The sequence below is a fragment of the Brassica napus genome, chromosome A6, assembly GCF_020379485.1.
Source record: "Brassica napus cultivar Da-Ae chromosome A6, Da-Ae, whole genome shotgun sequence".
NCBI classification, from domain to species: Eukaryota; Viridiplantae; Streptophyta; class Magnoliopsida; order Brassicales; family Brassicaceae; genus Brassica; species Brassica napus.
In genome coordinates, this window is record NC_063439.1 from 1,323,814 (window position 1) to 1,350,870 (window position 27,057).

A 27,057-nucleotide genomic window follows, 5' to 3' on the forward strand; every position below is an offset into this window, starting at 1 on the left:
AGTGTCCCATAAACAACTTCTCATAAAATCTTCAAGACTATAATTATAGTTTTGAATATCTTGATAATTTAAAATTTAAATATAACTAATATTTTAAAACATATATAATATTTTGAATATTCATTCAGCTTCTATTCAATTTTTATTTTTATTCAAATAACATATTATACATCAAATTAAATCCCTTAATTTGGCTCAGCTCTTTTGGTTCCGATAATATGTCCTAACCTACATAGAAGTACTTATAGGATTACAAAGATTTTTCACTGTACAAAACTACAACTGCAGCACATACAAAGACTCTTATTACTCGAGAACAATTCATTAAAAATCAAGTCTATATATTTCAGACGTAACAAACCTTATAAAACCCCAAAACACAATATTTAAAATAAAAAAAACAATGATAACTATATGCTATGAGCTGTGTATATATGTGTGTACTGAAAAAATTCAGACCAAAGAAAAAAACAAAGACATCACTCTGCTCTTACATCGGTCCTTACAGAAGTTTGTCCCTGGCTTGGTGGTTTCTGATGCCGTTCGCTTTGGCTTTGCCGCTGAGTCACATACGCAACAACCGCTCTATACATACCAGAACACGAATACGCAACCTCAGACATCGCCTGAAACAGCTCGGGAAGACGAGTTCTAAGACTAGCAATAGACTTCTCTCTAACTTGTTGGCTTTGTCTCTGGTAAGCTTCTTCCTCTTCCTCCAACCTCTTCTTAATCTGCTCCACGTTGAACTGCCTCACGACAACCTCATCCTTATGCTCGTTATCCCCTTCAGACCCGTCCGCATTCATATCCTCAGGCCCTCTCTTCTGCATATACTTATGGTACCAATCCTCAAACTGCCTGATCTTCCTCCCCAGCTCCTTCCTCGTCTCCTCGCACCTATCCCTCAGCTTCATCTCCTCCTCTTGCTGCTGCATGATCGTGCTCACCACCGCCGCGAAGTTGATGATCGCCGTCCTCGCCATCTCGTCGGGGATCTTGTCCAAACGGTCGTACCAAACGTGTAAGAGCTTCTGTATAGCGGGGTTTGGGACACGTGGCGGCGATGATACTTTCTCCTTGAGCGTGCTCTCTATAGGGATGAGGTTCAGCTTCAGCCACCCGCCGAGTGATTTTATATACATCTTTTGGTTATCTATCATCCTGCAAAACTGTGTGTGCCACTCTTGGACCACGGCCAGGAGCTGGATGGTGCGTTCGTGGTGGTGATCGTTTGTTTCTTTAACCGCCTGCGATATGTCTAGTGATCTCAAAACTTTGGAGATCTCGGCTTGTCTCTGGTGATGCATTTGCATCATCTCCCACATCTTACCCATTCTGTAACAATTAAAAAAAAATTCAGAATCGTATCGTTTAAAAGATCACAAGAACATAAAAGGAATATGATTATAACTTACGCCTCGACGAGGTGGAGGAGCTTGACGTAGAGCTGTTCGTCTCGGAGACGGTTGATCTCTGAGACTGTGGAGTCCATGGACTGCATGTCGACTATGTATCGTGTGTGCAGCTGGCTAACTGCTGCTTTGGCTCTCTCTAGTGAATCTGAGTGGCCACCTCGCTTCTTTACCCGGTTTAAGTGAGCGACCTTTCTTTGGTACTCGATCTTCATGAGCTCACCAGACTAAAAATACAACAAAAGTTTATTCCTAAGTCAGACTTCCAATGTACACAACAGGGCTGGGATTTGAACCGATTTGTTTGGTTCAGTTCGGTAGATTAAACAAAATCCGGTTATAGGTTCGGTTTCGGCGATCGAACTAACCGGTTTTCCATGTTTTAAAAATTCTAACTAAACCATACAATCCCGAATTAACCTAATTTAACATCAAAACTTTAACCAAAACTAAACCGAAACCGACAACTTCGGTTAGTTTTGGTAGAATTTTCATTAACCGAACCGAAACTATTTTCTGTTTGGTCAATTCGGCATGATATTGTGCTAACCGAACTAACCGAAAACCAAATAACCAGAACCAAACTAACCGAACCAGCAGGCCTTAACACATGCATCATCTTTGCTAAGCTAAGAGACTACTAAAGAGGGACTAAACATAGCTGCAAGAATCTTTCCTCAAGAGACAAACACAAGCAATAAAAGGAGAGATGTTTGATATGTTTTTACCTTAACTTCGTCGTAGAGCTTCTTCTCCCATGCTAGCAACTTGTCAAGAACAGTAGCATGAGTTTCATTCTCTTCAGAATCAAAATCATCTTTCCCAACATCAGCATTTGGTAATCCTCTAAACGATCTGTTCCATGTAATAACACGCATCACTCTAGCTGAGTGATCAATGTGACCTACAAAAACAAAAACACATCATCTTTAGCTAATGATAGAATCTTACTGGAGGATAGAGATCACTAACTATACCTCTGTTATCAGCAAAGTTAGAGTGGTAATGGAGCCTGGTGGCTTCAAGCATCTTGGAAACCTCATGAGCACTTTCAGAAGCTTTCAAGAAATTATCATCAAGCTCATTGAATACATTCCCCAAGTTCGTCGCCGTCGCCGGAAACCTCCCTCCTCCTCTCCTCTCTCCGCCGATTGGTTTCTTCATCCCTCTAAAGTTAGCAACTTTTTCAAGCTCAACACTCGGTTCCTCCACTCTCTTCGGCCTTTCCTCAACCACCACGGGAGGTTTCCGTTCAACCACCGGCTCATCCTCCTCCTCCTCCTCCTCATCCTCTAATTCATCATCTTCATCCGTGGACGGTGAAGCTGGCTGAGGAGGAGCAGGTTTGGCCTGCGGAGGAGGAGGAGTGTCTTCTAAGGTGGTTCCAGGTATGTTCTCACTCGCGAAGAAGTAATCATACACCAAGTGCTCTTGCTGCTGATGCTGACGTGGCGGTGGAATCGGCCTTTGATTCGCCGCCATGGATTGAGGCAGAGGCGGAGGAGGAGCCTCTTGATGGTGGTGGTAGTCGTCAATCATCGGCCTGCCTCTACTGCTACCACCGCGGCTCTTCGACTTCCTAACCAAGCGGTCGTGATTCTCCACCTCGGAGTCATCGTCGCCGTCGTCGTCCTCCTCAATTATAGTCCCGCTGAGTCCACTCCCCGGCGGACCGCCGGATCTACCGTTCATCTCCGGCATGGTGGCGGCCCGCTGGAGAGGCAGCGGCGGCGGAGGAGGAGGCGGCGGGAGGGTGTCCGGCATAGGCTGAGAGATCTCGGCGGCGGAGGAGGAGGAAGCGGCGGAGTTGGAAATCACGGCGGCGGAGGAAGGCGGAGGAGGAGATACGGCGGCGGGGAGGGAGGAGGAAGCTGCGGCGGCGGCGGCGGAGGAGGAAGAGTGGTGATTGGAGACGAGAAACTCGCCGTGGGCGTAGTCGGAGAGAGCGGCGCCGGTGTTCTTGAGAGCCATGGCGTAAGCGGAGTGCGCGGCGGCGAAGGCGTTACGAGCGACGACGGCGTCTTTCATGAACTGTTTGCGCTCTTTGCAGCGAGTAACGGCTTCTTCGTTCTCGATCTTGGATTGAGCACAACCCATGTCTTCTTCTTCTTCCTTCTCTCTCTCTCACCAGTTACAGTTTCGGATCGATCTAATCTAATCACAGGACAAAAGAGATATGAGAGAACAAAAAGTTGAAACTCGTGGGGAGCTTTCGAGTTAAGTTTTGTAAGAATATAATTGAGGAAGGTTATACGACGTCGGTTTAGTGGTTAGAAAAGGCAATTTTTGCTTTTCTTTTTCCATTTTTCTTTCCCTTGAGATTTCCATTTGTCGTTCGGCTACTCTTGGTAATGACGTGGACAAAGTTAAAGGTGAAGAACGAATATAACGTTTTCACTTTTAAAATTGTTTTCTTTTTTGCATTTTTTAATTTGGAGGATTCAAGCCTAAGCTAAACTAATCTCTAGGATTTATGGATGAGCCCAATATTTTTGCTATTAATCTAACTTTGCTACAATTCAAAATCTGATTACTAACGACAAAAATATTTTTTTAAAGACACTAAACATAGGTTAAATATAGAAAAGGCTATTGTGAATTTCATGGAAGCTGTTTTAATTTTTGCTATTAATCTAAACGTTTCCACTACTCAAAAGTCAAAATCATGGAAGTTGTTTTGTTTTCTAGGTGTGTAAATTACTAAATTTTATGGAAGATAAGCAAAATTAAATAAGCAAAGGTGGTTTATAATTAAATTGTCGGAGAAGATGCTTTTCACGGGACCCATGGGAACAGTTTAGGTTCATTTTCTGTAGATCCCGGCTTTGGCTTCACCACCCTTGCTCGCTGTCGTCTACTTGTCAAGCATACGAAGAAGCTTTTTGCTTAATATTCAATCGATAAAACTAGTACGATGCTTTTGTCACGAAAACAAAAGTCTAATCATATTCATTCTATTTTAAAATGTATAATGTTTTGACTAAAATATACAATAGTTAAAAATACAAACTATTTTCTTCAAAAAATTATAAAAATTAAATACTGAAGTATACTATTTTTCAATAAAATTAAAACAACTTGGATATGTCAAAATAATTTACAGAAACATCAAATATTTTACATTTGATATTTGATTCTCAAATACTTTTTGGTGAAAAGATACAACTAATATACTATTTTCAAGCTAACAACGATATATACTTACATAATTAATGAAATGAATTCTAATTAGCTAATTACAATTAGAAAACCTTATCTCCGGCGAAGAGCTGCAAGCCGAGCCACTACATCATCATAATCCAAGAGCTTAGGTCTCTGAAAGGACGACGTTCTCTCGTTCTTTCTTGTTGAAGAAGCTTCCTTTTCGCTGCCTTGTGGCTTAAGTAACTTAGAGTTTTCTTGATCGATACTCTTCTTCTTCTCTAACTTCTCCTCTTGTGCTTTCTCATCGTTTCCAGCTCCTGGTTTCGTTTCTGAAGGAGAGATTATTCCGTAAGGCAGAATCTTCTTCTTCTTCTTCTTTTCAGTGTCTCTTCTTGGAGAACCGAAACTTGAGCTTGAACTCGAACTTAAACTACGGTTTGACAATGAATCTCTTGTCCAAGCCTGTGAAAGAGCCGACTCATTCTCACTTTGATCATTAACAATACTTTTCTTTCTCTCAATATTCGGATCATCAGCTCCTGTCTCGACCTTATCCTCAATCTACACATGTTTTCCAGACATAAGAACAACAAAGGCTGAGAGTTTGGTAAGTATACAAACTTACTTGCAGAGCTGAAGTTTGTCTAAGCAGCAACAGGTTCAAAGCTGTAGGATCCCAATCAATAGAAAACTCTTTTGCAATGTCTTTCACTGTCTGAATCTTGAGCTCACGTGATGGTCTTCTTCTCAGTTCAGTTTTCTCAACGAGCTACAAGGTTTCAAGAAAGAGAATATAGTGTCAATACGTGCAAGAAGAAAACCTTAGATTATTAAGTTTAATAATAAACCAACTTCATAATTGACAGAAGAAACAATGAAACTCCCAAATCTACGCGTAAACACGGCCCTGAGATCCTTAAGTTCAGGAACATCAGGAATCCATGCAGCTGCATATATCAAAGAGGAAACTGCTTCTCTGCATTCTTCAGGACATTCCCTAAAAGGAAACCAAAATAATATTGAGAGCTTTTGTAGTGAAAAAATAGATTAAAAGGGAAAAAATTTAAGAACCTTTTCTTCAGCATAAGAGAGAGATTTTCTGAGATACAATCGCAGAATCGTTCAAGGATGTCATAACACGATATAATTCTAAGCTCTTCAAGTAATACTTCTGCCTTGGATAACAAGTAATTAACAGATTAAAACCCCTCAATAACAGAGGAAGCTTAGGGTTATGGTTATAGAAAGAAGGGTAAGTGAGTTCTTACTCTTCTATAAGCATCATAATCAAGGCCATTCTTGAGAAATTCCACAATGTCCATTTTCAGAAACTTAATCATTGCAATCCTTCTTTTCCTTTCTATTTCTAGCCGAATCTTCATGTAACTTGTTGCAGATTTACTGTATTTCATTTCAACAACACTAATAGTTAATGAAAATACCTCAACACTCATTCAGCAAAGAACAAAGAAAGCTAACCATTTCTTGTAGAATTTGGGTTTGAAACACCTAAGAAAGATTTTCATTTTTTCGATTCTTGAGGCAGAAAAAAAGGTAAAAATCCAATGCTTTATATGCAAATCCGAAAGTATCAACCGGTGGTTTAGTGACTAGAGTCGAAGTAATTCTCAGAATCAGAATATAACAAAAGCTATGAAGCAAAGAAACGAACCAAAAAGTTTCTTTCTGAAGAGACTAAAGAAAAATGATTATCCAAAAGAAGAATGACTTTTCTTGAAATGCCTTTCTTTTTGGTCTCTTATTTATTCTATGTAGCTTAGTGAGCAAGTTCAATAAATTATCCAGAGCTACTTGGCTTACAAGCACTTAAGCTGTAAACTTCCAAGAAACATCGTTGTTGGCTCTTATCTTATCTTTCTTGGTGTATTAAAAGGTAGTTAAACAAAGAAATGTCCTAAGATTCAGTTCTATAGTCAAACTAAAAGTGTTTTATTGGGACTTATGTTAAATAAGTACCCCACATGTAATGGTTGGACCACACGAGACATCATAGTAAGCATCATGGCACATACTAAGTCAAGAATATTAAACGAAGTCCATAACTTCATGGGAAGCAAAGTAAACCAACTTAAGAAGAGGGAAATGCTAAGGACTTTCGTGTGTTCTAGCTCTTTATAGATTTTTTTTTGGATCAAGTTCAATACATTATGCATATATAGTGACTCGGTTCACATGTTAATAGTTTTAATTGTAAATTGGGTCAAAGCTAATATACAGGATGGTATTTTATTTGAAAGATAAAGAAAATAGGATACTATGCAAAAACCATACACGAAAGACCAAACCACAAAAACAAACATTATTTCTCTTCTCGCAGTTGCGTCTAATTCCGAACAACTTTTCTTTGGCCATTTCTCTTGCTTGTAACTTTGATGATTTAGTCTTTTTTTCCCTCCAAGAGTTTATTATTATAAAAAAAAAACGAAGAAAGAAACGAAACGAAACGAAACAAACAAAGAAGTTTGGAGAAACCTGAAAAGCCACCATGGAATGAACAAAGTTTTTGGAAACAAGAAATTAGAATTTGAGCCTTTTTTTGCTTCAACGACCAGAGAGACTAATCTGTTGACAGTTTTTTTCAACAGACTCTTTGATAGCATCAACCACCAGCTGTGTCTTCCGGCTAATGTTTGGCCAAAACCCGTCAGGCTCCGCACCTTTGTTCTTGATCTCTCCAACCAACCTAGCAAATTCTCTCACCATGCACGCCTCTTGCGGGATCTCTGTCTTAACCGAGTGTTCGGTCGGGCGACTAACCCATGGATCATTGAACCCAGATTTCAAACAAGTGGTGAACGTCGCATGGGTCTCCTCAAATGGGATAACAAAGTCTTGAACACAAAGTGTGCCGTTTGTTCCAACGGCACTTATCTCCATCCCTACGTTTGCCAAAAAGGAGCAGTATATGCTTGCGGTTCGTCCGTCTTCCCAGCTCAGAGACGCTCCACACGAGAGAATCACTCCTGCCTCGTTCACAACAGTCCCTGGTGAGGCAGCGACGATTTTGGGAAGCTCGAAGTTGTTGGCGAAAAGCGCTGCTCGGATTGCGTACCATCCGAGGTCTCCGAGCGCACCGAGACCATCAAGATTCGGTTTCACACGGATGTCGTTTTTAAGAAAGTCTTCATCCACAGCTAATGAGAAGCAACTATGTATCTGCAGTGCATGTCCAATAAGGAAGACTTTCAAGAGAAGAAGCAACCACATAAGTTATGTTGTTTGCTTAGGAATCTGAGAAGCAAAGTAGAGTAACGTATTATTGTTTGACATTTTACACTAGCCAGAAACTAATCATCGAAACGGGATCTTCTATTTCTATATGAAGCAAACTGTATGCCTTTGAGTGGACGTAGATTTAGTTTAAAACTTTTAAATATTGTTTTCCTTATATTTTTTTTTGTGAAACTGATTTTCTTAAATTATTTTTCTTAGATTATAACCTACCAAATTTCATTCATTTGCAAAATGATTTTAAAACTTCTAAATATGTATCTCCATTTTTAAAAGTCTTTTTTATAATTTTATTAAATCATTTAAAATATTTTTATATTTTTTAAAGAACGATTTCTTCTTACATAATAAGAATTTATTTAAATTTTTTTTTACTTCTTATCTTAAAATTTAGAAATATTATATGAAAAGTAGATTATATGTTTTGAAATAAAATAGGAAACACAGATAAAACTAGTTTTTTAAAACGGAAATCAAATTCCTAAAATCTTGATTTGATGATTAGTGAGGTTTTTCGTAAAATAGAAAAACCCAAAACATCTACTATGTATATATATCATGAGAACAAGAGCTTTTGTATCTGACAATCAAACGAATAGCGGAATAGTATTTTGATGGAGTACTTACGTTTTTGAGCTGACCAAAACGGTCTGAATCGAAGAGGAACTCCTTAAGCTTAGCCGTTCTAGGATGATGAGCCCACATGGTACCATCCATCATCTGAACACCGTTCTTTTCACAAGCCGCGACAATCTTATCGAACTCAGCTACGTTCATAGCCACGGGCTTCTCCAGAAGGATGTGCTTTCCACTCTCGGCAGCACGTACAGCCCACTCGACATGGAGGCTAGTGGGAAGAGGAATGTAAAGAGCATCAACCTCTGGATCTTCAAGAATCGATTCGTAGGAACCGTGGATCTTCACAGATTGTTTGTAGCCATTGGCGGTAGCAAACGTTTTGGCTTTCTCTAAAGAGCGGCTTGCAACGGCTGCGATAGTGGCGTTTGGAGCGAGGTCGATGGCACGGGAGACTGTTCTAGCGATTTCTGCGCATCCCATTACTCCAATTCGGATTGGCGTATCGGTGACGGTGGCCATAGTCTACTGCGAGAGAGAGATGAGAGAGCAAGAGATCCAGGAGGAAAGACAAGACATGTGAGGAGCTTTAAGTCAACAATGATACTTGAGACACCTCGAGACGCAGACCTAATAAAAAACTGGAGTTGGTACGTTTGGTGGGAAATAAGATATAGCAGTTTTTTTTAGAAAAGTATCGTTTTCAAAGGAGTCACTTGCCTACCACCGAGCCTGGGCAGTGGGCAAATTATCAGGACCCAAAGTTCTGAACCGGATCTGATCCAAATTTTAAATCGAATCCGATCCAACATAAATTTTCGAAAACGGTACATGGTTTCCCATATTTGAAGAATCTGAACCGAAACCAAACCAAATATTACGAGTATCAAAATATCCAAACTATAAATATTATATATATAAATATTAGTTGTATTAGTACTTATAATAATTCAAACATTAGAATTATAGTTAAACATTTATATATATATATACAATTAATTATTTTCTAATAGAAGAAAAGAAAACTAACATACACAATTTAGGAAAGAAACGATAAACCGGACAAGGTGGTCATTGCCATCAATTGAAAATTCTCGGCCGGTTAATCTTTTTAATTGAAGATTCCGCGGAAGAAGACCACCGTAGAATAGTAAGGCAGATACAGAGGCCACTGGTTTAGCTGCCAACGAAATGACTAGCTTCAATGTTGAACTTAATTAGCAATGGTACAATCACCTAAACGGGACAGAAAATTAAAAGTTCATTAAAAAAACTTGATCAAACCTAGTCTCAAGCACAAAAGAAGTTCTTTTTGAATGATTATGTCATTAATCTCCTATGCATGTCAAAGTATTTGAACGTTAACAAGTTGATATAATGGAACGTAAGTGGTTACGTGAAGTCTTGAACCAATGTTCTTTGTTGAATATGTAATTCTTTGAAGAAAACAAACAAAGAGAAGAAAGTTACCATGAACGAAGAGCAATATGGATTAATGTTTTCTTCAACAGAGAATGGTTTTATGACTTCTCTTAGCGATTTCTAGCGAGCTTTTAGTATGATAACTTCAAAATAATCGATTTGCGTAAACTTATAGATGTAGTCACGAAGATGTGTTAAGAGCATCTCCAAAAGAAACTCTATAACTCCAAATATAGAGTTTTTTGCTCTCCAAAAAGGAACTTCAAAACTTCAAATTTGAAGTTTTGAAGAGTGAAACTCCAAATATAGAGTTTCACTTTTCAAAACTTCAAATTTGAAGTTTCATCTTTTTATTTGCATTTTGGTCCTTACAATTATACATCATATTTATAATTCTTAAATATTTTTTTTGTTTATTGTTTTAATCCTTAAAACTTTTATATCTCATAAATATTTCAAATTTGTTATATAAACTTAAGTTTTACACATGAAATTAAATAACAAAAAATTAAAACAAGATTTATAATATTTTAAAACTAGAATTAAACAACAAGAATATTACAAAAAACCATAATAAAAACTTATTAAAAAGACACATGAAGACATAATTATTACTCAAATTTAAATATTATAACAAGACTAATAGTCTGGTAAATTTGCTCCGGAACCTCCAAAATCTCCAAAATATTGTTCAACAAATTTTGTGTAACCGAAGATGATTGTTGTTGTTGCTCTTGACGCATTTTTCGTATGATTCTTTCTTGTTCAGATCGAATGTATTCACGAATATTAACGTCATCGATAGAAGCTAAGTTTTTTAGCAATATTTTATTTTCCTCTTTTATTTCTTTAAAAGCTAACTTTTTTGCTTCATTTTGCAGTCGTAATTCAATCATCTCATGACCTTTTTCCCTGCTTGTTGTACTTTCGTTTAAAAGATCAAGGATTTTTTTCGTTTGATGATATCAAACTATCAGCAGACATATTATGAGGATATCCGGTTTCAACAATTTTTGGCTCGTAATCTACAAATAAAAAATAAAGAGAATCATTTCTTACTTCGAAATAGTTGATCATATATGGGAGCATTATGGAAATAATTTTATGCAATAATGTAATATTTGCTTGCAGTTTAATATTTAATTATGTACTTTTATTTATAATTTTATATTTTAGTGTAAGATTTTTTTTTAATTAATATTTCTGTAATATTTATATATATGTATTAGTTATTTATAGAAGTTTTATGAATTTACATCAACTATGACAAACATAAGGATCATAGTGTAAAATATAAATAATTTTGAAGTTAGGTTTGAAGTTTTACTTTTGGAGAAGAACATATTGAAACTTCAAATATAAAGTTTTGGAAACTTCAAAATAGAGTTCCTTTTTGGAGATGCTCTAAAAGGGAAACAAGATGGAACGAAAAAAGGAAAACTGACAAACATATACTCCCTCCCTCCGTTTTTTTATATAAGTCGTTTTAGAGGAATTTTTATGTTCCAAATTATATGACGTTTTCGGTTTTCTATGTAAAATTTATTAACACTTAATGTTATATGACCAATGATAATATACCTTCTATTTTATTATTGGTTGATTTGTGGTTAGGTAAATAATTAATGATGTTTTTGTTTAGAAAATATAAAAAATTAATGATTTCTTAATCTACGTGTATAATTCTAAAACGACTTATATTAAAAAAACGGAGGGAGTATATGGAAAATAAGCATTTAATTGATACTTGGAAGAAAAACCACATTAATGGAATAAGAATGTTCCCCAAGCATTCGCATCTACTCCCTTTCTTGAAAACCTAAGATTCAAACCACATGCTTTCTTGATAGATCTACTATACTACTACAAATTAACAAATGGGTATTAATATGAACCAAATGCAAATCATGTGCCCAATTATTTTCTTAAAACAAAGTAACAGTTTTTTTTAGTATACGAACATATTATTCGTTGCTATTTTAGATGAACAAAAAGTTTAAAAGATTCTTTCTAGATCAATGCAAGTCTTTGTTCAGTTATTTTCCTTTTAGTATAAGAAACATCTTATTTCTTATCATTCTGAATGGACAAAAGTCTAAGAGATATAAGTTATAATGCGTTTAAAATTTTCTAAATTTCTATAAAGTAGACAAGGGAAAGAAAAACATTTCTAAATTTCTAATGCATTGATCTAAAAAAACATTTATAAACTTCTATATGGATAGGTTTTTGAAAAGGCCCAAACATAAGCCCTCACAGGCTTTAGATCCACCAAAAGCCTTAATGGGCCTTTGGATCCATACCGAAACCTAACAAACAAACAGAAGGAAGAGAAGAAAACCCTAGCTTTATATGTAGACTCCGTCACTTTCGTCTCTTGACGCCGAAACTAGAGTTTGTTTCTTACGCGCATCCATCCGCTTCAATGGTGATTTTCGATTCTCATACCTCAATCTCTAACTACCTCTATGGGCCTTCTCTCATCTTCTTGTTTGCTGATTTTGTTGATTGCAGACGAAGGGAACAGGGAGTTTCGGAAAGAGGAGGAACAAGAGTCACACTCTCTGTGTCAGATGTGGCCGCCGCAGTTTCCACATCCAGAAGAGCCGTTGCTCCGCCTGCGCTTACCCCGCCGCTCGCAAGAGGACCTGTATGCTCCTCTCTCTCATTTCTCTCTCTCTCAGCTGTTCCTTATCGATTGAGAAATGGATCCTTTTTTTTTGTTTGGATTCGTGTTTTAATTAATCTTTATTTTAATTAGTTTAAGTCTCAAATCTCATTAATTTTCAGACAGAACTGGTGTTTCTGTGGTAACAATCAGACACATCATTCTTTAGTCTGTCATTTATATTTTGAATCATTCTTACACTTTTATTAGTATATGTTTCTACTTAAGTCTCTTTATGTTCGGTTTCTTTATTTCATTTTTTATTTCTTTAGTGACAATGATGTATTTTTGAATTTGAGTAACCATCAGTTTCTGATTGATGTGTGTATTTATTGTTGATTAGACAACTGGAGTGTGAAGGCAATCCGTAGAAAGACTACAGGAACAGGAAGGATGAGGTATCTTCGCAATGTGCCTCGCAGGTTCAAGACTGGTTTCAGAGAGGGTATGTTTTAGCGTTTTCTTTTTTTACCGTTCGCCAGATTGAATCTTGTGTGTTTTTGTAATCTAAACTATTGCAACCTTTTCTCTTGCTTAGGTACCGAAGCTAAGCCAAGGAACAAGGCAGCGGCTTCTTCAGCTTAAACTTTAGTTTTTGTGCTTCTGAGTTTGTTCGCAGGATTACTATTATTGGTCATTTGATTAGTAATATCTTTTCGTTGTGTTGTGTACTTTTTTTTTTTTATAAAAGTTTTGAACTTGGATGAGATTTCTTTTGCCTTTGCAATTTGCAAGTCTATTGTTCCATTATGTATTTCGTGTTAGACCATGCATCAATGTTCGATAGTCTTTTATCAACTGTGTCCATAACTGTCCAGCTGCGTGCAGTTGTTATTCGGTTGTTTTGGCAATTTGATCTTGTTCGTTTTATTTAGTACGGTAAAATCATACCTTCAAATTAAAGTGTGCACTGTTATTATATGGTCAATGAATCTAATTAGTATAAAAGTTAAATTCGGTTGTGCAGAAGTCACAAAAAATGCGATTGTGTAGAAGTTGTGTATACAAAAAAAAAAACAAAAATTGTGTAGAAGGGATTGCAATCAAGGACTATATTTCGAATATTTTCCTACTACAATTCACTTTGTTCTAATCCGATTTATTGGTGCTCGCTGTTACTGTTGAAGATATTGTAGTGCTACTTTACAGTTTGTTTATATCATATCATAACTCGAATTGAAAACATTATTATAAGGTGATATTTATACATATTTGTTAAGATAATTATTTGAAAACAGAAGTTCAATGTATTGCTGGTTTCTAAATGTCGAGCATTTTCGGGTGGTTGGTAAGGTTTGGTAACACATTTTCAAACGCAGTTGCGCACTCTAAACCTTTTTTTTTGTATAGAGTGAAGATCTTCTCTAAAGAGATGCTAATCTGAAATGTTATTTAGTAGTGATCACTGATGATGGTTTGGCCTATAACCTTATTTATAAAATAATTATATTTTTATTGTACTAATTAAATCTCATATCGTTCATTTTAAAAAAGTAGCTCTAGTTAAGACGAGCTAATAGTCAATGCCTTAAAAGTCTTAAACAGCTGAAAAGTGAAAGCGATAGCAATCGTCGGACCCATTAGACCGTTTGGTATGATCATTACTTTCTTAAGTTGGTTTTCTTTATAGAAAGATTAATTAATAGGGTCAGTTGTGGAAATAAAAAAGATATTTAAAAATAGTGTCCTTTTCTTTGCCGTAGTTTAGTTTCGCCTTGTGTCTGAATCACACACGAAACACCAGAGAGACAGGAGAGAAAGAAAGAAAGAAAGAAACAGAGACAGTTTCTTGGCCGGAAAATTTTAAATTAATACTTCCACCAATGTCGTCTCGCCGGAGAGTTCTTCTGAAAGTCATCATCCTCGGAGATAGCGGGTCATTTTTCTCATCATCTCTTCGATTTCTATTTGATGTGATTTATTTCTCCGTTGATAAGAGATTTGTTTGATGTTTTTTTTTGTTCAGGGTTGGGAAGACATCGTTGATGAATCAGTATGTTTCTGAAACACAGATCTAAATATTTGATATTAATCATGTTTTGATTTTTAAAATGAAATTCAGTTTTGGTTTGATTGAATCAACGTTAGGTTTGTGAATCGCAAATTTAGCAATCAGTATAAAGCGACGATTGGAGCAGATTTCTTGACTAAAGAGGTTCAGATTGATGACAGGATCTTCACTTTACAGGTTTCATCTTTACTTTTGTCTGAATGAATTAAACATTATTAATATATTTTTTTTACTTTATATTTATTATTCTTGGAATATTCTTATTGGATATCCCTAACTTACTGTGACTTTTTTTAATGTTTTGAACTGTTGAGTTTATTTATTAAATGCTTTTGAAGTAGTAACATTTTGTTTCACCTCTTGCATTACAATGTGTTCTGTTGTCGAGTTGTAAGACTATAATAAAGTTCTGTTCATAATACAGATATGGGATACGGCTGGGCAAGAAAGGTTCCAAAGTTTGGGAGTTGCCTTTTACAGAGGAGCTGATTGTTGTGTTCTTGTAAACGATGTCAATGTTATGAAATCTTTTGAGAATCTTAATAACTGGAGGGAAGAGTTCTTGATTCAGGTCTCTTAACTAACTCCATCTACCCATATCATTTGGATAGCATTCAGTGGTGCCATTATAAGTTCAAATGTTACATCGTCTTCATGCTTTGTCATTGTTTAGGCTAGTCCATCAGATCCTGAGAACTTCCCGTTTGTTGTGTTGGGGAACAAGACCGATGTTGATGGTGGCAAGAGCCGAGTGGTGAGACGCTTTCTTTCTTCTTTGTCCTTTTGTTTCACTGCTATAGAGTTTGGTTTAATGCTCAAGTCTGTCATATCTCAAATTGTGTCAGGTTTCTGAGAAGAAAGCAAAGGCTTGGTGTGCATCTAAAGGAAACATTCCTTACTTTGAGACATCTGCCAAAGAAGGGTTCAATGTTGATGCAGCTTTCGAATGCATTACCAAAAACGCATTCAAGAATGAACCTGAAGAAGAACCGTAAGTAACCAACTAGTTTCTGCAAACACATCTATCAACTTTGTATTCTTATAGTCTTGTCTTGATCAATTCCTCTGTAGTTACATGCCTGACACTATTGATGTTGCTGGAGGTCAGCAACAAAGATCAACAGGTTGTGAATGCTAATCAACCAAAACGTTGAGAGGGTACTAATATTTTGATTTCTATGGCGAATTTTATTTTGTACCACACAATATCAAGTGTAATGTCATTTCATTGAAACGAATTGTTTTCCAATTCCACACAATATATAAAAAAACATGTAATGTGACATTGTGATCTCTCTCTCTCTCTCCCTCTCTCCTTATGTCTACATATCCTCAAAACTTGACTACAATTCATCCTTAGCAGAACCACCTCTTGGTTTCAACTCTTCGTTGATGAACACAGCCATGTCCTTGGCGCTCAATTTAGTTGATATCTTCAACTGCAAAATCATACATGTTATGATCAAACCAAGAGTAATGAAGTCTAAAGAGGGCTGAGCTAGTTATCAAAAAGGTTATTATTACCGGTTTCTCCTTTTCACCGGATTTGTAGAGAAATATTGTTGGATAATCATTAACCTGTCATAAGAAAATATCAATAAGATTGGCTCATGTTTTAGGAATGGCCAGTCTTTGTAACAGGTAAGATTTGACTCACCTGTAGTTTAGCATGCTCATTTGTAGACGCATCAATTCTTGCAAAAACAAGATTCTCAAAGCCTTTGAAGTGCTTTGCTAACTTCACAACCTGTTTGCTCATTGCCTCGCAGTTCACACACCATGGCGTGTGCACCTGTTTCCAGTTTCCCCCAACAAGATCCATGAGTTTTTATGTCGTCGGTTTCAGTTAATAGAAGAGAGGTCTTTTTGGGTCTACTTACCTCAAGAAGAACATTCTCTTGACTGTTCAATACCAACTCATCAAAAGTCTTTCCTACCACAGTCACTATGCTCGCATTTTCCTGCAATTTTCATCGGGTTAGATGAGCTTGGCTCGTATATGGTCTAAAAATATATCCATCAAAGAGGAGTATAATTTCCATTACTCACATTATCTGGAACTGGCTCTGACCTATAGTACTGCTGAATGGTTCCATCAGCAAGTCCTGAACAAAAATCCTAATTTACAAATCCAATACAGATCACTTGAATTAGTTACTATACTGAACACTTGAAAATGAGAAGACATGGAAAGAATAAAGAAAAAAATTGTACTTCAATATTGCCTCGTGATGGATCTGACTCGAGCAAATACTTGGAGTTGAGTTTGTTATCGAAAGCAGCAACCTGTTTAAGAAAACAATAGATTAATCCCACAATGGCTTGTAGCTTTATTATGAGTAGATCACAAAGTGTCAATCACGCAGAACAAGTATAAGAAACTTACAACAGTTTTGTTCGCATGCTCTATTCCGAACAAGGTCAAGAATGGCATGGCAAGGTTCTCATTTGTTATATCAATGTATATAAACATGAGCTGCAAGGAAAATAACAATAAACGTTAAGAGAGAAGCTAAAGAACTAAATCTATCTGGTCTTTAAGACTCAGCATCCGAAATACCTTCGATTTAAACTTTCTTGCAAAATCTTCAAGAGGCTGAGCCATATTCTGAAAGTCATCAGCCTTGGCAAAGATCATAACCTAACCAAGGAAGAAAAGAGAAAAACAGAACTACGATTAGAACATATCTGCAAGCTTACCAAACTGGTAAGAGGTATCAACTGAAATGACAAAAACTTCTAACCTGAAGCTTAACAGGACTAGAGTAAACCCAAGCAGTATTGCTTTCACTCAATTTTGTAATCAAGGGAAACTTGTTCTTGCTTAGAAACTCCAAAATATTCTCCATTTTGTAAGATCCAGCTACATGAACCACATAAGACTTGTCATCACCAACAGCAAAAAAAATCCTAACGAAAGATCAACTATACAGACTCGTGTAACTACTAACTACCACTTCTTCATGATATAAAAAGATTTCACAGTCAGACATCTTACCATATGAAGTGTACCTTTCAGCTTCAGTTTTAACCATACCAATAAACACATCACTGGTTTTGATCTCAGGAAACAGAAGTTTCGCAACTTCGCTATCACTTGTTTCTACAAACTGGATTTCATCGTCTGATTTTGCAGCTTTAACAAATTCGTTATATTCAGAACCCTAAGCAAACAACAAAATATTAACAAATTAGATTCCAAAACAAGCCTGCATATTTTGCAGTATAATGATTTCAATCTACAGTTTCCATACCTCAAACTTGTTGAAGAGACCAACAACAAAAGTATGATACTTTTTCAGAAACCTTTCAGCTTCATCAACTGTATTAACTGTAACGATGGGTGCACCAGTCTTCTTCTGCACCCATATGACTATCTCCTCTCTGAACATAACAAACACAAATCTCTCAGAGACACCATTAAATTCAAACATCATATCAAAAAATACCACAAAACCCCTTTTATTAATCCCTCAGTAATACACCATTAAACATCATATCAAAAAATGCCACAAAACCTCTTTTAAACTCTCAAAAATACCATTTAACACCATATCAAAAATACCACAAAACCACTTATATAAAAGGTTAGGGACGTGCCAATCCAATTATCACCAATTAGTTTTAATTGTAAAACTAAGAAATTTATCATGGTATCAGAGCACAAACACACCTTGCCCAACTGAACAGAATTCGATCCGGCCTATTTTTGATAGGCCTGATCGCTCTTAAACCGACATTTATACCAACTTAAACGAATTGGTGATAAATGGATTGGCTCTAACCACATATATATATATATATTACTTAATGTCCAATTGAAATTCCGGACTTGAGATACTTTATCTCTAATAAATACCATTAAACATCATATAAAAATACCACAAAACCACTTCTAATCTCTCAAAACTACAATTAAACATCATATATCAAAAGTAACACTTCACAAACAAACAAACAAACAAAGCCAAACTTAAAGAAGCCAAACTTACGCTGAGAATCCACCGGTGTAAGCCTTAGAAGTCCCGTTAACGAAGAGAAGAAGCGTAGGGAACCCCTTGATCTCCATCTCCGACGCGACCTTCCCATACCTATCCCCGTCGATCTTCGCCATCACAACCGGACTCCCGATCTCCTTCAACGCCGTCGCGGCCTCCGAGAACTTCGGCATCAGATCCGCGCTCCGCGCGCACCAAGGCGCGTAGCCTAGAACCATCACGAACTCGTTCCCGCCGACCACTCGCCTCGCGTTGTCGCCGCTGAGCTCCAGCACGATCCGCTGCGCCCTGCTCACGGTCTCGGCTTCGGATTGGTGGTGGTGAGGAGGGAGATCTTGCTGTAGCTGCTCGTCTACCGCGAGGAGCTGTTCGAGATCGTCGGATTCTTCGTCGGATCCGGGGTGGTTAGATGATGAGTAGGCGGCGGAGGTGAGGAGTAAGAGGAGGATGAAGGTGAGGAGAGAGGATTGGGGTTTAGGATTGATCGACATTGTTGTTGTTCGTCGGAGTGAGATTGATCGGAGTAGTCAAATGGGAAAGAAGAAAGACTACAAATCTCACCGGGATTTACGGCGGGAGGTATGAGTCCATGGACGTATGTTACTTGGGCCCTGAACTTTCTTAATGGGCCTCACCGACACTTTTACGAGGAAGCTTATGCTATTCAGTAGTCACGAAGGGGATGTTCAAGCTTGTATAAAATATAAAATTTTATTTAAACTTTAATATTCTTTTCATTTTCAATATAAGTCGTTTTAGAATTGTGTACATAGATTAATAAATTATTATTTATTTTTATTTTTTAGACTTCTATAAATTATGCACATAGAATATTTTAAAACTTCTATAAATATAAAATTTATTTAATTTTAAAGTTAAAAATAGGATTATTTTCAAATCGAATAAACTGAGTGAATACGTGATGACAAAAAAAATAGTGAGTTAAGTTTTATTTTTTTTGTAACTGAGGCTTAGTGAGTTAAGTTTTATGGATACTTTTCTCACATCAAGTTTAGCTAGCCTAAGTTTAGCTAATCCCAAATTTTTATTCACATGTACAGCAGTATGACTTGTAATTAATTAATAATGCACCTCATGACCTCGCCATCGTTATCCATTGAAGGCCAAAGACAGAAGGACATGGAAACACGTAAGAAAGAGACGCATATTACTCAAAAAGAGTCATTACACCTTTAAAATAAATTATTCTCTTACTGTCTTTTCTTCTTTTAACCTGCCGAAAATATCAGCTTTGTCCCCTTTTTTAAACAGCTTCGTCATTTTCAACTTTTTGACTAAATTAAAAACAAATTCCTTAGTTCAAATATTAAAGAACAGAAACGAGTACTTTTGTGTTCGTGCCATTGTGTTTTCTTTATCATCCAAGATCCCGTGAGGAAGCATCGTCTCAAACCCAGTCAAGAAAAACGACAAAGGATAAAGGTTGGGCACGTTTTCCAAGAATTTTCTCAATGCTTAAATAGGAGTAGACATATTTTATCTCCGTATGGGCTTTTCTTGAATTTGTGTCTTTTTGGTGTCTATAAAGATTTGGTTGCCTGTCTTTTCCCTCTGCAGATTATCTGAAAAACGTTTTTGAGAGAGAAAGAGAGAAATATTGAGAAGATGTTGGAAGGAAAAGCAATGGTGGAAGATTCAGACATGCCAGTGAAGATGCAGGTTCAAGCCATGGCTTTGGCTTCTCAAGCTCTTGATCTCTTTGATGTCGTTGACTGTAAATCCATTGCTGGCCACATCAAGAAGGTTCCATTTTCTTCACTTCTATTTCCATCTCATCAAACTCTTACATACATACATTTTTTACTCCTAATAATTACATTGTCACCATAAATCAATTTGTAGTGGTCCCTGAAAATGTGAATGTTTCGATGATTATCTCATTGATCACAAGAGTGTATTTATACAAGTGTTCATGTCTATCGATATCTACCGTATCTTAACTACGTAAAGATATGCATGAGAATATACTTAGGATATTGGAATATCCTAACTAACAGTCCCATGGTTAGAATCTTCACTCTCAAATGACTCCAGTCCTAGTTTGATAATTTGTAGTGGTCTTATGGTTAAGATCTTGATGGGCTATAAAAATATTTTAGATAACTCAAATGGATATTTTTATTGCATTAGCATTAATTATCATCACTATCATCATCATCTATAATTCATTGGATGATTTTATTTTTGTAATGAATTCAGGAGTTTGATGAGAGCTATGGGAGTGGATGGCAATGTGTGGTGGGATCAAATTTTGGATGTTTCTTCACACATTCCAAAGGGACTTTCATCTATTTTCAATTGGAGACACTTAAGTTCCTAATTTTCAAAGGCGCTTCTACTCCTTAATAAAACAAATCCTGAGCCAATGTCATATATTTTTCTATCCTTCTATGAAAATCTGTGAACGAAAAGCTTTAAGAGCCTATCAAGATCTTTTCTCTTCTGTTGCTCTTTATAGCTTTGTTTGAATCCAGGTCTGTAAATAGACCCAAGATGGGAAATTGATTTTAATGAAGTTGCGGGGAATTTTGGTTCCACGTTTTATCATGTGTTTGTGTGATCAACAAAAGTTTACATGGAAAAAATAGAAAGTTATACGTGAGCTTTTTCTGCAAGGAAATCCGTTCAACTAATAAAAATTCGATGAATAAAAGACAATGAAAACATAGTAAACAAGGAACAAAGATGTCTTAATTTATCTAATTCCGAAGGCAAAGTTCTTTTTCTATGGGATTCGGTTTTAAGTTTAACCTTTCTTGTTGGATCTAAAATTTTGAGCATACTAAACCATCTTCATCGTTAAGGATTGTATTCAACTTTATATTGAAATGACAAATTTATTAAATGTGAATTTTATAAAATATTTTAAAATTTAGTATTATTGAATTTGTTATTTCATAAATTACTTTGAAATCTACTTCTATTGAAAAAAAATGATTGTAAATTTTAGAGTAGTTCAGGTTTTTTTAAAACTTTAATTTGAGTAGATTCCATAGTTTAAAATACCAAAATTCAGAGATCTCATGTTTTTTTTTTATATAAAAGTTATATTAAAATTTTTAATTCACCTAAACTAATAAAAAACTCATTAAAAATCAAATCATCCAAATGAATGCAGAAAGAATGAAAAGAGAAACAAAAAAAACTCTTAACTCTGACTGATTTTTAAGAGACTCTGGAAATTTGCCTTCTCCAACTGGCTCACTTTTGTTTATTCGTAAAATTTAATCACAAATGTAAAGTATATTCAGGATACTTATATTACAATTATGAGAATTTTCAAGCCAGGTACGCTTTATGCATCTACAGTCCAGTCATTCGAAACCTTTGTGTTTTAACCGTATTGTATCTGGAAAATACTTTTAACATCCTTTAATTAAATTTCTCTCTGTCCATAGACATAGTTAATCTGTTCGTTTATGTTTCAGCACTATCTTCATACATCCGTTATAACATCTCTTTTACTAAAATGCATACATAATATCCACCAACAATAGATTCATTAATTGACTAATCATCATTAGCACAATTCGTGGGCAATGTCCCATCCACTCCGCTTAATATATAGTAAACTATTCGGAGCCTTTAAAAATAGAAGCCTTACAAGATGACATTATCATCCATATCCTTAATTTGATTTAGGATCTTTTATCTTTTCGGATGCAACAAGAGAAAAATAATAATACTTACAGGTAAGGGTTTGTAACATGTCCTCCTTGATGATTTAAGACTGGTTTTAGAAAAAGCATATTTGAGAAATTTATTTTCCAAATTATCGTGCACCCCACATTCCACCAAGTAGTCACTTAAAAATAGTAAAAACATTCCAAGAATAAATATATATAATTTCTGACCAGATTCACTTGTTTATGGTTATGGACAACGAATCATAATAGTTACTAAAATAAATCAGATATTTAGAAAAAATTAAAACCATTAACAGGAAGCAAACAATGGTGTTCTGTATTTGCTAAGTCTGAAAAATCAAACACCGTTTTTGGTTAGTTTAAGTTTGTTTTTTCTCCCCATAATTTCCTCTTTATTACAGGGTTAAGAAAACAAAAGAGATTAAAAAAAAATTCAAAATACAGAATTCTTCTCATTTTTTTATTATTTTAATTAAGAAGGGTCAAAGCAATGGAGCAAGAACAAGAGAGCTACAAATCAAGATTGTTTCATTTCAAGAACATGAGCGAACACTCAGCTTCACGACGTGTTAAAAGCTGGAGCTCAGATTGCGTCGATACAGACAATTTTGATGAAGATGACAATGACATGATGATGTTCAGAAGTCAACCCGGGAAAGCCAGTAGCGTTGACCGGCCGTCACTGCCTTTAAGCGGTGGTGCAACGCCCAACCGCAACGACAAGCTTGCCGCTCCGAGGATGGTTTCGTACGAATCGATGGAGGCATTACAAGCAGGTGAAAATCTAATGAATTGATTCATATCTTCTAAGTTTCTTGTCTCCCAAGTTAGGGCTTAAATTGTTCTTGGGTTGCAAGCTAGGGCAAATATAACAAAGTTTCTGCTTATGTTATTACAGCAATGGACCAAATGAAAGAAAAGTTTTCAAAACTGCTTCTTGGAGAAGATATGTCTGGAGGAGGAAAAGGCGTTTCTTCGGCTTTGGCTTTATCTAACGCCATTACCAATCTAGCAGCGTCTGCGTTTGGTGAACAGCGGCGTTTAGAGCCAATGGCGGCTGATAGAAAAGCGCGGTGGAGAAGGGAAATTGGTTGGCTTATCTCTGTGGCTGATCATATAGTTGAGTTCGCTCCAACGCAACAAACAAACAAAGATGGAACTTCAATGGAAGTCATGTCAACAAGACAGAGAACAGATCTTCTCTGCAACATTCCCGCACTTAAGAAACTAGATGCAATGCTCCTTGTAAGAACAACAACAACAACACAAATTACTAAAATATCATTTCTTATTTTCTATTCGTTTTCTTGAAATTTTGACATTTGTTTTTGTTTGTTTTCAGGATTGTCTTGATAAATTCAAGGATCAGAACGAGTTTTATTATGTCAAAAAGGATTCTCCTGATTCTGGCGAGACAAGAAACGATGATAAATGGTGGTTACCAGCGGTTAAAGTCCCACCTAATGGCCTCTCAGAGATATCAAGAAGGTTTCTACAGAGCCAAAAGGAATGTGTTAACCAAGTCCTTAAAGCTGCAATGGCAATAAACGCTCAAGTTCTGTCTGAAATGGAGATTCCTGAAACCTACCTAGAATCACTTCCTAAGGTTATTTACTCAACAAAAACATATAAGCATTCATCAACAATCTGTTACTGATCTGGTCCTTACCGATGTTTTTTCTTTTATCGAAAACAGAATGGGAGAGCTAGCTTGGGAGATGTGATATACAAAATGATAACAGTAGAGATGTTTGATGCAGATCAGTTCCTAATTGAAATGGATTTATCATCTGAGCACAAGATTCTTGATCTAAAGAACAGAATCGAAGCGTCGATTGTGATATGGAAGAGGAAAATGGTGCAGAAAGACACAAAATCTGCCTGGGGATCAACAGTGAGTACTGAGAAGAGAGAACAGTTTGAAGAAAGAGCTGAAACTATCTTGCTTCTTTTGAAACTAGGGTTTCCTGGCATCTCTCAATCCACACTTGATATCACCAAGATTCAATGCAACAGAGTAAACAAAAAAAAAACCTACAAAATGCACCTTGTAACATGCTATTTTGACCCTTCTGATTATTATGGGTTTTGGTTTGTTTTGCAGGATGTAGGACTTGCTATATTAGAGAGTTACTCAAGAGTTCTTGAGAGTTTGGCTCACACGGTGATGTCAAGAATAGAAGACGTGCTATACGCTGATCAGCTTACTCAAGAACCTACAAATGCATCTAGTAAGAATAGATATACTGCGATAGAGACAGAGAAACCGAAGGAGGAAAGAATCAGTTTCTCAGAGGAAAGGCTTTCAGGGACATCACTCTCAGATGTAATGCAATGGGGTAACAAGAACAATGAGGTGAAGAAAGAAAGCTATTATGGAGGAGATAAAGAGAAACCATTGTTGTCTAAAGTCACAGGTATTATGACAACCAACAAAAAGAGTTCTTATCTTGAAAATCTTGGAACTATGAGGAGTCCAACCGCAAGATATTCTTGAGAAAAAAAAAATCTTGTAAAATTAGGATTGAAATGCAATTTATTTGTCCATGATTCAAATGAAAAAAGCACACCATTGTGTTGTAGCAGACTTGAAATGCAAATTTTTTTTTTCATTGATTCATCATAGCAATTAACACAAGACAATATACATAGATCAGTAACAACAGGAGTTCAGAGACTTGGGAAGAAAGTTTCTGATGTTTTCAAGGGATTTAGAAAGCTAATTTAAAGCTTGCCGCGAGGACCGAGCTTAGGCTTCTCTTGAGGACCTCTCTTGATAGGAAGAACATCGCCAGTTGAGGAAGCACTGACATAAGTAAGCAAAGAGCCTCCTCCAAGAATCAAAAACTTGAGAAGCAAACCTCTCTTTGTGAAAGGAGCAGCAAATGTCTCAAAGAACTTGCTCTGCAAGCAATGTCTCATAGTCACAATCATTTTCTCAGAATTTGAAGAAGCATATAAGATATTTTGGGTTTCAAAAAAAAAAAACCTGAAGTGGGTTGTAAGGAGAAGGAGCATCAGATCCATACAAATCCCATTGTCCTGTTGTGTTACCTAAATCTTCTAAATCAAAGTAAACACTTTTGTCTCCATACTTGGCCACCACGGCACCAGCCCTAAACCCAAAAGGAACATTCTCATTAATCTCAATCCAAGATTCCAAATACAAAGGCTTTTGATATACCTTGTGGATTTGGGTTTGAAGCTTTGGCGAGAAGGCTTGATGAAGAGCTTAGCTCCGGTGAGAGAGCTTCCTCCGAGTCCTTTCACGGCGGAGTATGGTTGAACGGCGGCGATGGTTGCAAAAGATGCCATGTTTCTCAGACCAAACACACAACAAAGACTTATCTCTTGTTGCTGTTGTTATTGCCAAAGTAAGTGAGTGGATTGTTGTCACTTGTATAGCTAGAGAATCTACTTCACTTGGATCATGTTCTGACACGTGGCGAAATGGGTTTTCATCTAAGAGATTTTTATGCCACTGATGAGATGCCACGTGGATTAGAGGAAGATAAGGCTATCTAAAACTTCTCAAAGTTGTTTGTTTCTTGCTATCCAAATAACAATTACTTGGACGGTCTCTTCTTCCTCAGATTAACGAGAAAAAAATCTCTAAAATGGCGTCAGTTTCTGCAACTTTGCCTCCACCATTGCTGCTCACTCAGAGAAAACCTAACCTCACATCAGTTCAGAAACTCCCATTTTCTCCTATTCGAGGTAATGATTCATCACTGTAATTGTTTAGTATGAGATCGAGTTTCAGAATTTTGAACTTCTTGTAGATAGAAGAAGCCATAGCATGAGTCTTATGGTGAAAGCTAGTGGCAAAAGTTCTGAATCATCTGATCTCGACGTCATTAGTTCAATTCAGAACGTTGTAAGTCTCCAAAAACCTCTGCTCCATTTAAACACACATGTATGTGTTAAGTTTTGATTTGGACATTGTTTGGTTTCTTGGAATGTAACTTGTTTAAGTGGGATAAGTCTGAAGATCGTTTAGGTCTTATTGGTTTGAGTTTTGCTGCTATTGTGGCTCTTTGGGCTTCACTTAACATCATCACGGTATAGTATTATAAAACACTTAAAACCTTTTTAGTTGTATATTTGTTTTAAATATTCTGAGATTTTTATTTTTCATCATTAGGCAATCGACAAATTGCCTGTTATCTCCTCTGGGTTTGAACTAGTTGGTATCTTGTTCTCAACGGTAAGTAAGCTTTTACATCATATCAACGAATATATATGGACTGTTCCTTTAAGTCATGTAACCTAATCGTTGTGTTTGGCAGTGGTTTACATATCGATATCTCTTGTTCAAACCCGACAGGTAATTTAAATCCTCATTTAAACACTATTCGTTTTTTATAACCGTAAAATTTCTGAGTCTGATGCCCTATAAATTTTATAGAACTGAAGTTAGCTTTTTTAAAATTCTGATTTAAGGAATAAGTTTCATATCAAATGTGGTTCTTGAAACCGAATGAAGTGTCTTTCTTTAATCTATTTCTCTCCACTTTTTTTTCAGAGAGGAGCTATCCCAAATTGTCAAGAAATCAGTAGCGGATATACTTGGCCAGTAAGGCAGTAAACGCATGTGTTATTCTGAGATGATTTGTGATTTGTCACATGATAGCTGTTGTTGTTGTTATCTCAAGTCTAGTTTCATGTACTGAAACTGTAAATACTATATTGTGGGTTTTGGTTGCTGTTTCTTGTAAACAAATCAATCATTTCATAAATAAAAAGAATTAAGACACCAGGATCAGTTTTAGCTTAAACACAGTTTATTTATTAGTAAAATCTTAGTATTCATATTTATTTTCTAGAAGCTGAACATATAATTTTTTTTATATATATATCCAAATAAAATGTTTTGGGTGTTGCAATTTTCTTTCTTGATTTT

The 27,057-nt window shown here is 36.2% G+C and overlaps 10 protein-coding genes across 10 annotated transcripts; 5 read left to right on the top strand and 5 right to left on the bottom strand.

Moving 5' to 3' along the window:
- Positions 1 to 283: 283 nt before the first annotated feature.
- Positions 284 to 3,645, bottom strand: LOC106345737 (protein ALTERED PHOSPHATE STARVATION RESPONSE 1-like). Its single transcript, XM_013784908.3, has 4 exons — positions 2,393 to 3,645; positions 2,144 to 2,319; positions 1,419 to 1,642; positions 284 to 1,338 (listed from the first exon to the last, which is right to left on the bottom strand). The coding sequence occupies exons 1-4, from the start codon at positions 3,510 to 3,512 to the stop codon at positions 480 to 482; spliced, it is 2,379 nt and encodes a 792-aa protein (XP_013640362.1). The 5' UTR covers positions 3,513 to 3,645; the 3' UTR covers positions 284 to 479.
- Positions 3,646 to 4,441: 796 nt separating this feature from the next.
- Positions 4,442 to 6,299, bottom strand: LOC106350969. Its single transcript, XM_013790792.3, has 6 exons — positions 6,039 to 6,299; positions 5,828 to 5,960; positions 5,631 to 5,734; positions 5,412 to 5,556; positions 5,185 to 5,328; positions 4,442 to 5,120 (listed from the first exon to the last, which is right to left on the bottom strand). Exons 1-6 carry the CDS (start codon positions 6,083 to 6,085, stop codon positions 4,668 to 4,670), a joined length of 1,026 nt encoding a protein of 341 aa, XP_013646246.1. The 5' UTR covers positions 6,086 to 6,299; the 3' UTR covers positions 4,442 to 4,667.
- An 820-nt stretch (positions 6,300 to 7,119) lies between these two features.
- On the bottom strand, positions 7,120 to 9,977 carry BNAA06G01630D (uncharacterized oxidoreductase At4g09670). Its single transcript, XM_013790793.3, has 2 exons — positions 8,439 to 9,977; positions 7,120 to 7,736 (listed from the first exon to the last, which is right to left on the bottom strand). The coding sequence occupies exons 1-2, from the start codon at positions 8,907 to 8,909 to the stop codon at positions 7,122 to 7,124; spliced, it is 1,086 nt and encodes a 361-aa protein (XP_013646247.1). The 5' UTR covers positions 8,910 to 9,977; the 3' UTR covers positions 7,120 to 7,121.
- A 2,128-nt stretch (positions 9,978 to 12,105) lies between these two features.
- Positions 12,106 to 13,328, top strand: LOC106345738 (60S ribosomal protein L37-2). The gene is made up of 4 exons (XM_013784909.3): positions 12,106 to 12,237; positions 12,324 to 12,459; positions 12,821 to 12,922; positions 13,016 to 13,328. The coding sequence occupies exons 1-4, from the start codon at positions 12,235 to 12,237 to the stop codon at positions 13,060 to 13,062; spliced, it is 288 nt and encodes a 95-aa protein (XP_013640363.1). The 5' UTR covers positions 12,106 to 12,234; the 3' UTR covers positions 13,063 to 13,328.
- Positions 13,329 to 14,134: 806 nt separating this feature from the next.
- On the top strand, positions 14,135 to 15,773 carry LOC106345740 (ras-related protein RABG3d). Its single transcript, XM_013784911.3, has 7 exons — positions 14,135 to 14,353; positions 14,444 to 14,470; positions 14,566 to 14,665; positions 14,913 to 15,059; positions 15,162 to 15,242; positions 15,334 to 15,479; positions 15,560 to 15,773. The coding sequence occupies exons 1-7, from the start codon at positions 14,301 to 14,303 to the stop codon at positions 15,624 to 15,626; spliced, it is 621 nt and encodes a 206-aa protein (XP_013640365.1). The 5' UTR covers positions 14,135 to 14,300; the 3' UTR covers positions 15,627 to 15,773.
- On the bottom strand, positions 15,697 to 19,272 carry LOC106345739 (protein disulfide isomerase-like 1-5). Its single transcript, XM_013784910.3, has 12 exons — positions 18,481 to 19,272; positions 17,743 to 17,872; positions 17,487 to 17,652; positions 17,233 to 17,351; positions 17,049 to 17,129; positions 16,875 to 16,964; positions 16,703 to 16,774; positions 16,538 to 16,606; positions 16,369 to 16,449; positions 16,146 to 16,280; positions 16,013 to 16,066; positions 15,697 to 15,927 (listed from the first exon to the last, which is right to left on the bottom strand). The coding sequence occupies exons 1-12, from the start codon at positions 18,975 to 18,977 to the stop codon at positions 15,832 to 15,834; spliced, it is 1,590 nt and encodes a 529-aa protein (XP_013640364.1). The 5' UTR covers positions 18,978 to 19,272; the 3' UTR covers positions 15,697 to 15,831.
- Positions 19,273 to 19,765: 493 nt separating this feature from the next.
- LOC111205226 (dynein light chain LC6, flagellar outer arm) lies at positions 19,766 to 21,054 on the top strand. The gene is made up of 3 exons (XM_022700748.2): positions 19,766 to 19,929; positions 20,065 to 20,250; positions 20,707 to 21,054. Exons 2-3 carry the CDS (start codon positions 20,113 to 20,115, stop codon positions 20,851 to 20,853), a joined length of 285 nt encoding a protein of 94 aa, XP_022556469.1. The 5' UTR covers positions 19,766 to 19,929; positions 20,065 to 20,112; the 3' UTR covers positions 20,854 to 21,054.
- A 140-nt stretch (positions 21,055 to 21,194) lies between these two features.
- LOC106405524 (rop guanine nucleotide exchange factor 11) lies at positions 21,195 to 24,761 on the top strand. The gene is made up of 5 exons (XM_013846043.3): positions 21,195 to 22,930; positions 23,053 to 23,399; positions 23,497 to 23,760; positions 23,851 to 24,171; positions 24,259 to 24,761. Exons 1-5 carry the CDS (start codon positions 22,645 to 22,647, stop codon positions 24,649 to 24,651), a joined length of 1,611 nt encoding a protein of 536 aa, XP_013701497.2. The 5' UTR covers positions 21,195 to 22,644; the 3' UTR covers positions 24,652 to 24,761.
- Positions 24,743 to 25,600, bottom strand: LOC106405528 (photosystem I reaction center subunit VI, chloroplastic). The gene is made up of 3 exons (XM_013846048.3): positions 25,339 to 25,600; positions 25,144 to 25,270; positions 24,743 to 25,058 (listed from the first exon to the last, which is right to left on the bottom strand). The coding sequence occupies exons 1-3, from the start codon at positions 25,467 to 25,469 to the stop codon at positions 24,879 to 24,881; spliced, it is 438 nt and encodes a 145-aa protein (XP_013701502.2). The 5' UTR covers positions 25,470 to 25,600; the 3' UTR covers positions 24,743 to 24,878.
- A 57-nt stretch (positions 25,601 to 25,657) lies between these two features.
- On the top strand, positions 25,658 to 26,913 carry LOC106390577 (protein CURVATURE THYLAKOID 1C, chloroplastic-like). The gene is made up of 6 exons (XM_013831074.3): positions 25,658 to 25,871; positions 25,937 to 26,031; positions 26,130 to 26,216; positions 26,299 to 26,361; positions 26,444 to 26,481; positions 26,680 to 26,913. Exons 1-6 carry the CDS (start codon positions 25,772 to 25,774, stop codon positions 26,732 to 26,734), a joined length of 438 nt encoding a protein of 145 aa, XP_013686528.1. The 5' UTR covers positions 25,658 to 25,771; the 3' UTR covers positions 26,735 to 26,913.
- Positions 26,914 to 27,057: the final 144 nt, after the last annotated feature.

Bases quoted from the DNA above. Each gene is read 5' to 3' on its own strand.
- LOC106345737 (XM_013784908.3), bottom strand. From the start codon at position 3,512: ATGGGTTGTGCTCAATCCAAGATCGAGAACGAAGAAGCCGTTACTCGC. The intron at 1,643-2,143 runs GTAAAAACATAT...TTGTATTTTTAG, and splicing joins AGCTCTACGACGAAGTTAAG to TCTGGTGAGCTCATGAAGAT. The intron at 1,339-1,418 runs GTAAGTTATAAT...TAATTGTTACAG, and splicing joins CTCCTCCACCTCGTCGAGGC to AATGGGTAAGATGTGGGAGA.
- LOC106350969 (XM_013790792.3), bottom strand. From the start codon at position 6,085: ATGAAAATCTTTCTTAGGTGTTTCAAACCCAAATTCTACAAGAAATG. The intron at 5,329-5,411 runs GTTGGTTTATTA...GAAACCTTGTAG, and splicing joins TTTCTTCTGTCAATTATGAA to CTCGTTGAGAAAACTGAACT. The intron at 5,121-5,184 runs GTAAGTTTGTAT...AAACATGTGTAG, and splicing joins GACAAACTTCAGCTCTGCAA to ATTGAGGATAAGGTCGAGAC.
- BNAA06G01630D (XM_013790793.3), bottom strand. From the start codon at position 8,909: ATGGCCACCGTCACCGATACGCCAATCCGAATTGGAGTAATGGGATGC. The intron at 7,737-8,438 runs GTAAGTACTCCA...CATGCACTGCAG, and splicing joins GTTTTGGTCAGCTCAAAAAC to ATACATAGTTGCTTCTCATT.
- LOC106345738 (XM_013784909.3), top strand. The intron at 12,460-12,820 runs GTATGCTCCTCT...ATTGTTGATTAG, and splicing joins CGCCGCTCGCAAGAGGACCT to ACAACTGGAGTGTGAAGGCA. The intron at 12,923-13,015 runs GTATGTTTTAGC...TCTCTTGCTTAG, and splicing joins CAAGACTGGTTTCAGAGAGG to GTACCGAAGCTAAGCCAAGG.
- LOC106345740 (XM_013784911.3), top strand. From the start codon at position 14,301: ATGTCGTCTCGCCGGAGAGTTCTTCTGAAAGTCATCATCCTCGGAGAT. The intron at 14,471-14,565 runs GTATGTTTCTGA...AATCAACGTTAG, and splicing joins AAGACATCGTTGATGAATCA to GTTTGTGAATCGCAAATTTA. The intron at 15,060-15,161 runs GTCTCTTAACTA...GTCATTGTTTAG, and splicing joins GGGAAGAGTTCTTGATTCAG to GCTAGTCCATCAGATCCTGA.
- LOC106345739 (XM_013784910.3), bottom strand. From the start codon at position 18,977: ATGTCGATCAATCCTAAACCCCAATCCTCTCTCCTCACCTTCATCCTC. The intron at 17,873-18,480 runs GTAAGTTTGGCT...TGTTATGTTCAG, and splicing joins TACACCGGTGGATTCTCAGC to AGAGGAGATAGTCATATGGG. The intron at 15,928-16,012 runs GTAATAATAACC...ATGATTTTGCAG, and splicing joins CCGGTGAAAAGGAGAAACCG to TTGAAGATATCAACTAAATT.
- LOC111205226 (XM_022700748.2), top strand. From the start codon at position 20,113: ATGTTGGAAGGAAAAGCAATGGTGGAAGATTCAGACATGCCAGTGAAG. The intron at 20,251-20,706 runs GTTCCATTTTCT...TAATGAATTCAG, and splicing joins TTGCTGGCCACATCAAGAAG to GAGTTTGATGAGAGCTATGG.
- LOC106405524 (XM_013846043.3), top strand. From the start codon at position 22,645: ATGGAGCAAGAACAAGAGAGCTACAAATCAAGATTGTTTCATTTCAAG. The intron at 22,931-23,052 runs GTGAAAATCTAA...ATGTTATTACAG, and splicing joins GATGGAGGCATTACAAGCAG to CAATGGACCAAATGAAAGAA. The intron at 23,400-23,496 runs GTAAGAACAACA...GTTTGTTTTCAG, and splicing joins AACTAGATGCAATGCTCCTT to GATTGTCTTGATAAATTCAA.
- LOC106405528 (XM_013846048.3), bottom strand. From the start codon at position 25,469: ATGGCATCTTTTGCAACCATCGCCGCCGTTCAACCATACTCCGCCGTG. The intron at 25,271-25,338 runs GTATATCAAAAG...TTTTGGGTTTAG, and splicing joins TTCAAACCCAAATCCACAAG to GGCTGGTGCCGTGGTGGCCA. The intron at 25,059-25,143 runs GTTTTTTTTTTT...CATTGCTTGCAG, and splicing joins CTCCTTACAACCCACTTCAG to AGCAAGTTCTTTGAGACATT.
- LOC106390577 (XM_013831074.3), top strand. From the start codon at position 25,772: ATGGCGTCAGTTTCTGCAACTTTGCCTCCACCATTGCTGCTCACTCAG. The intron at 25,872-25,936 runs GTAATGATTCAT...AACTTCTTGTAG, and splicing joins CCCATTTTCTCCTATTCGAG to ATAGAAGAAGCCATAGCATG. The intron at 26,482-26,679 runs GTAATTTAAATC...CTTTTTTTTCAG, and splicing joins CTCTTGTTCAAACCCGACAG to AGAGGAGCTATCCCAAATTG.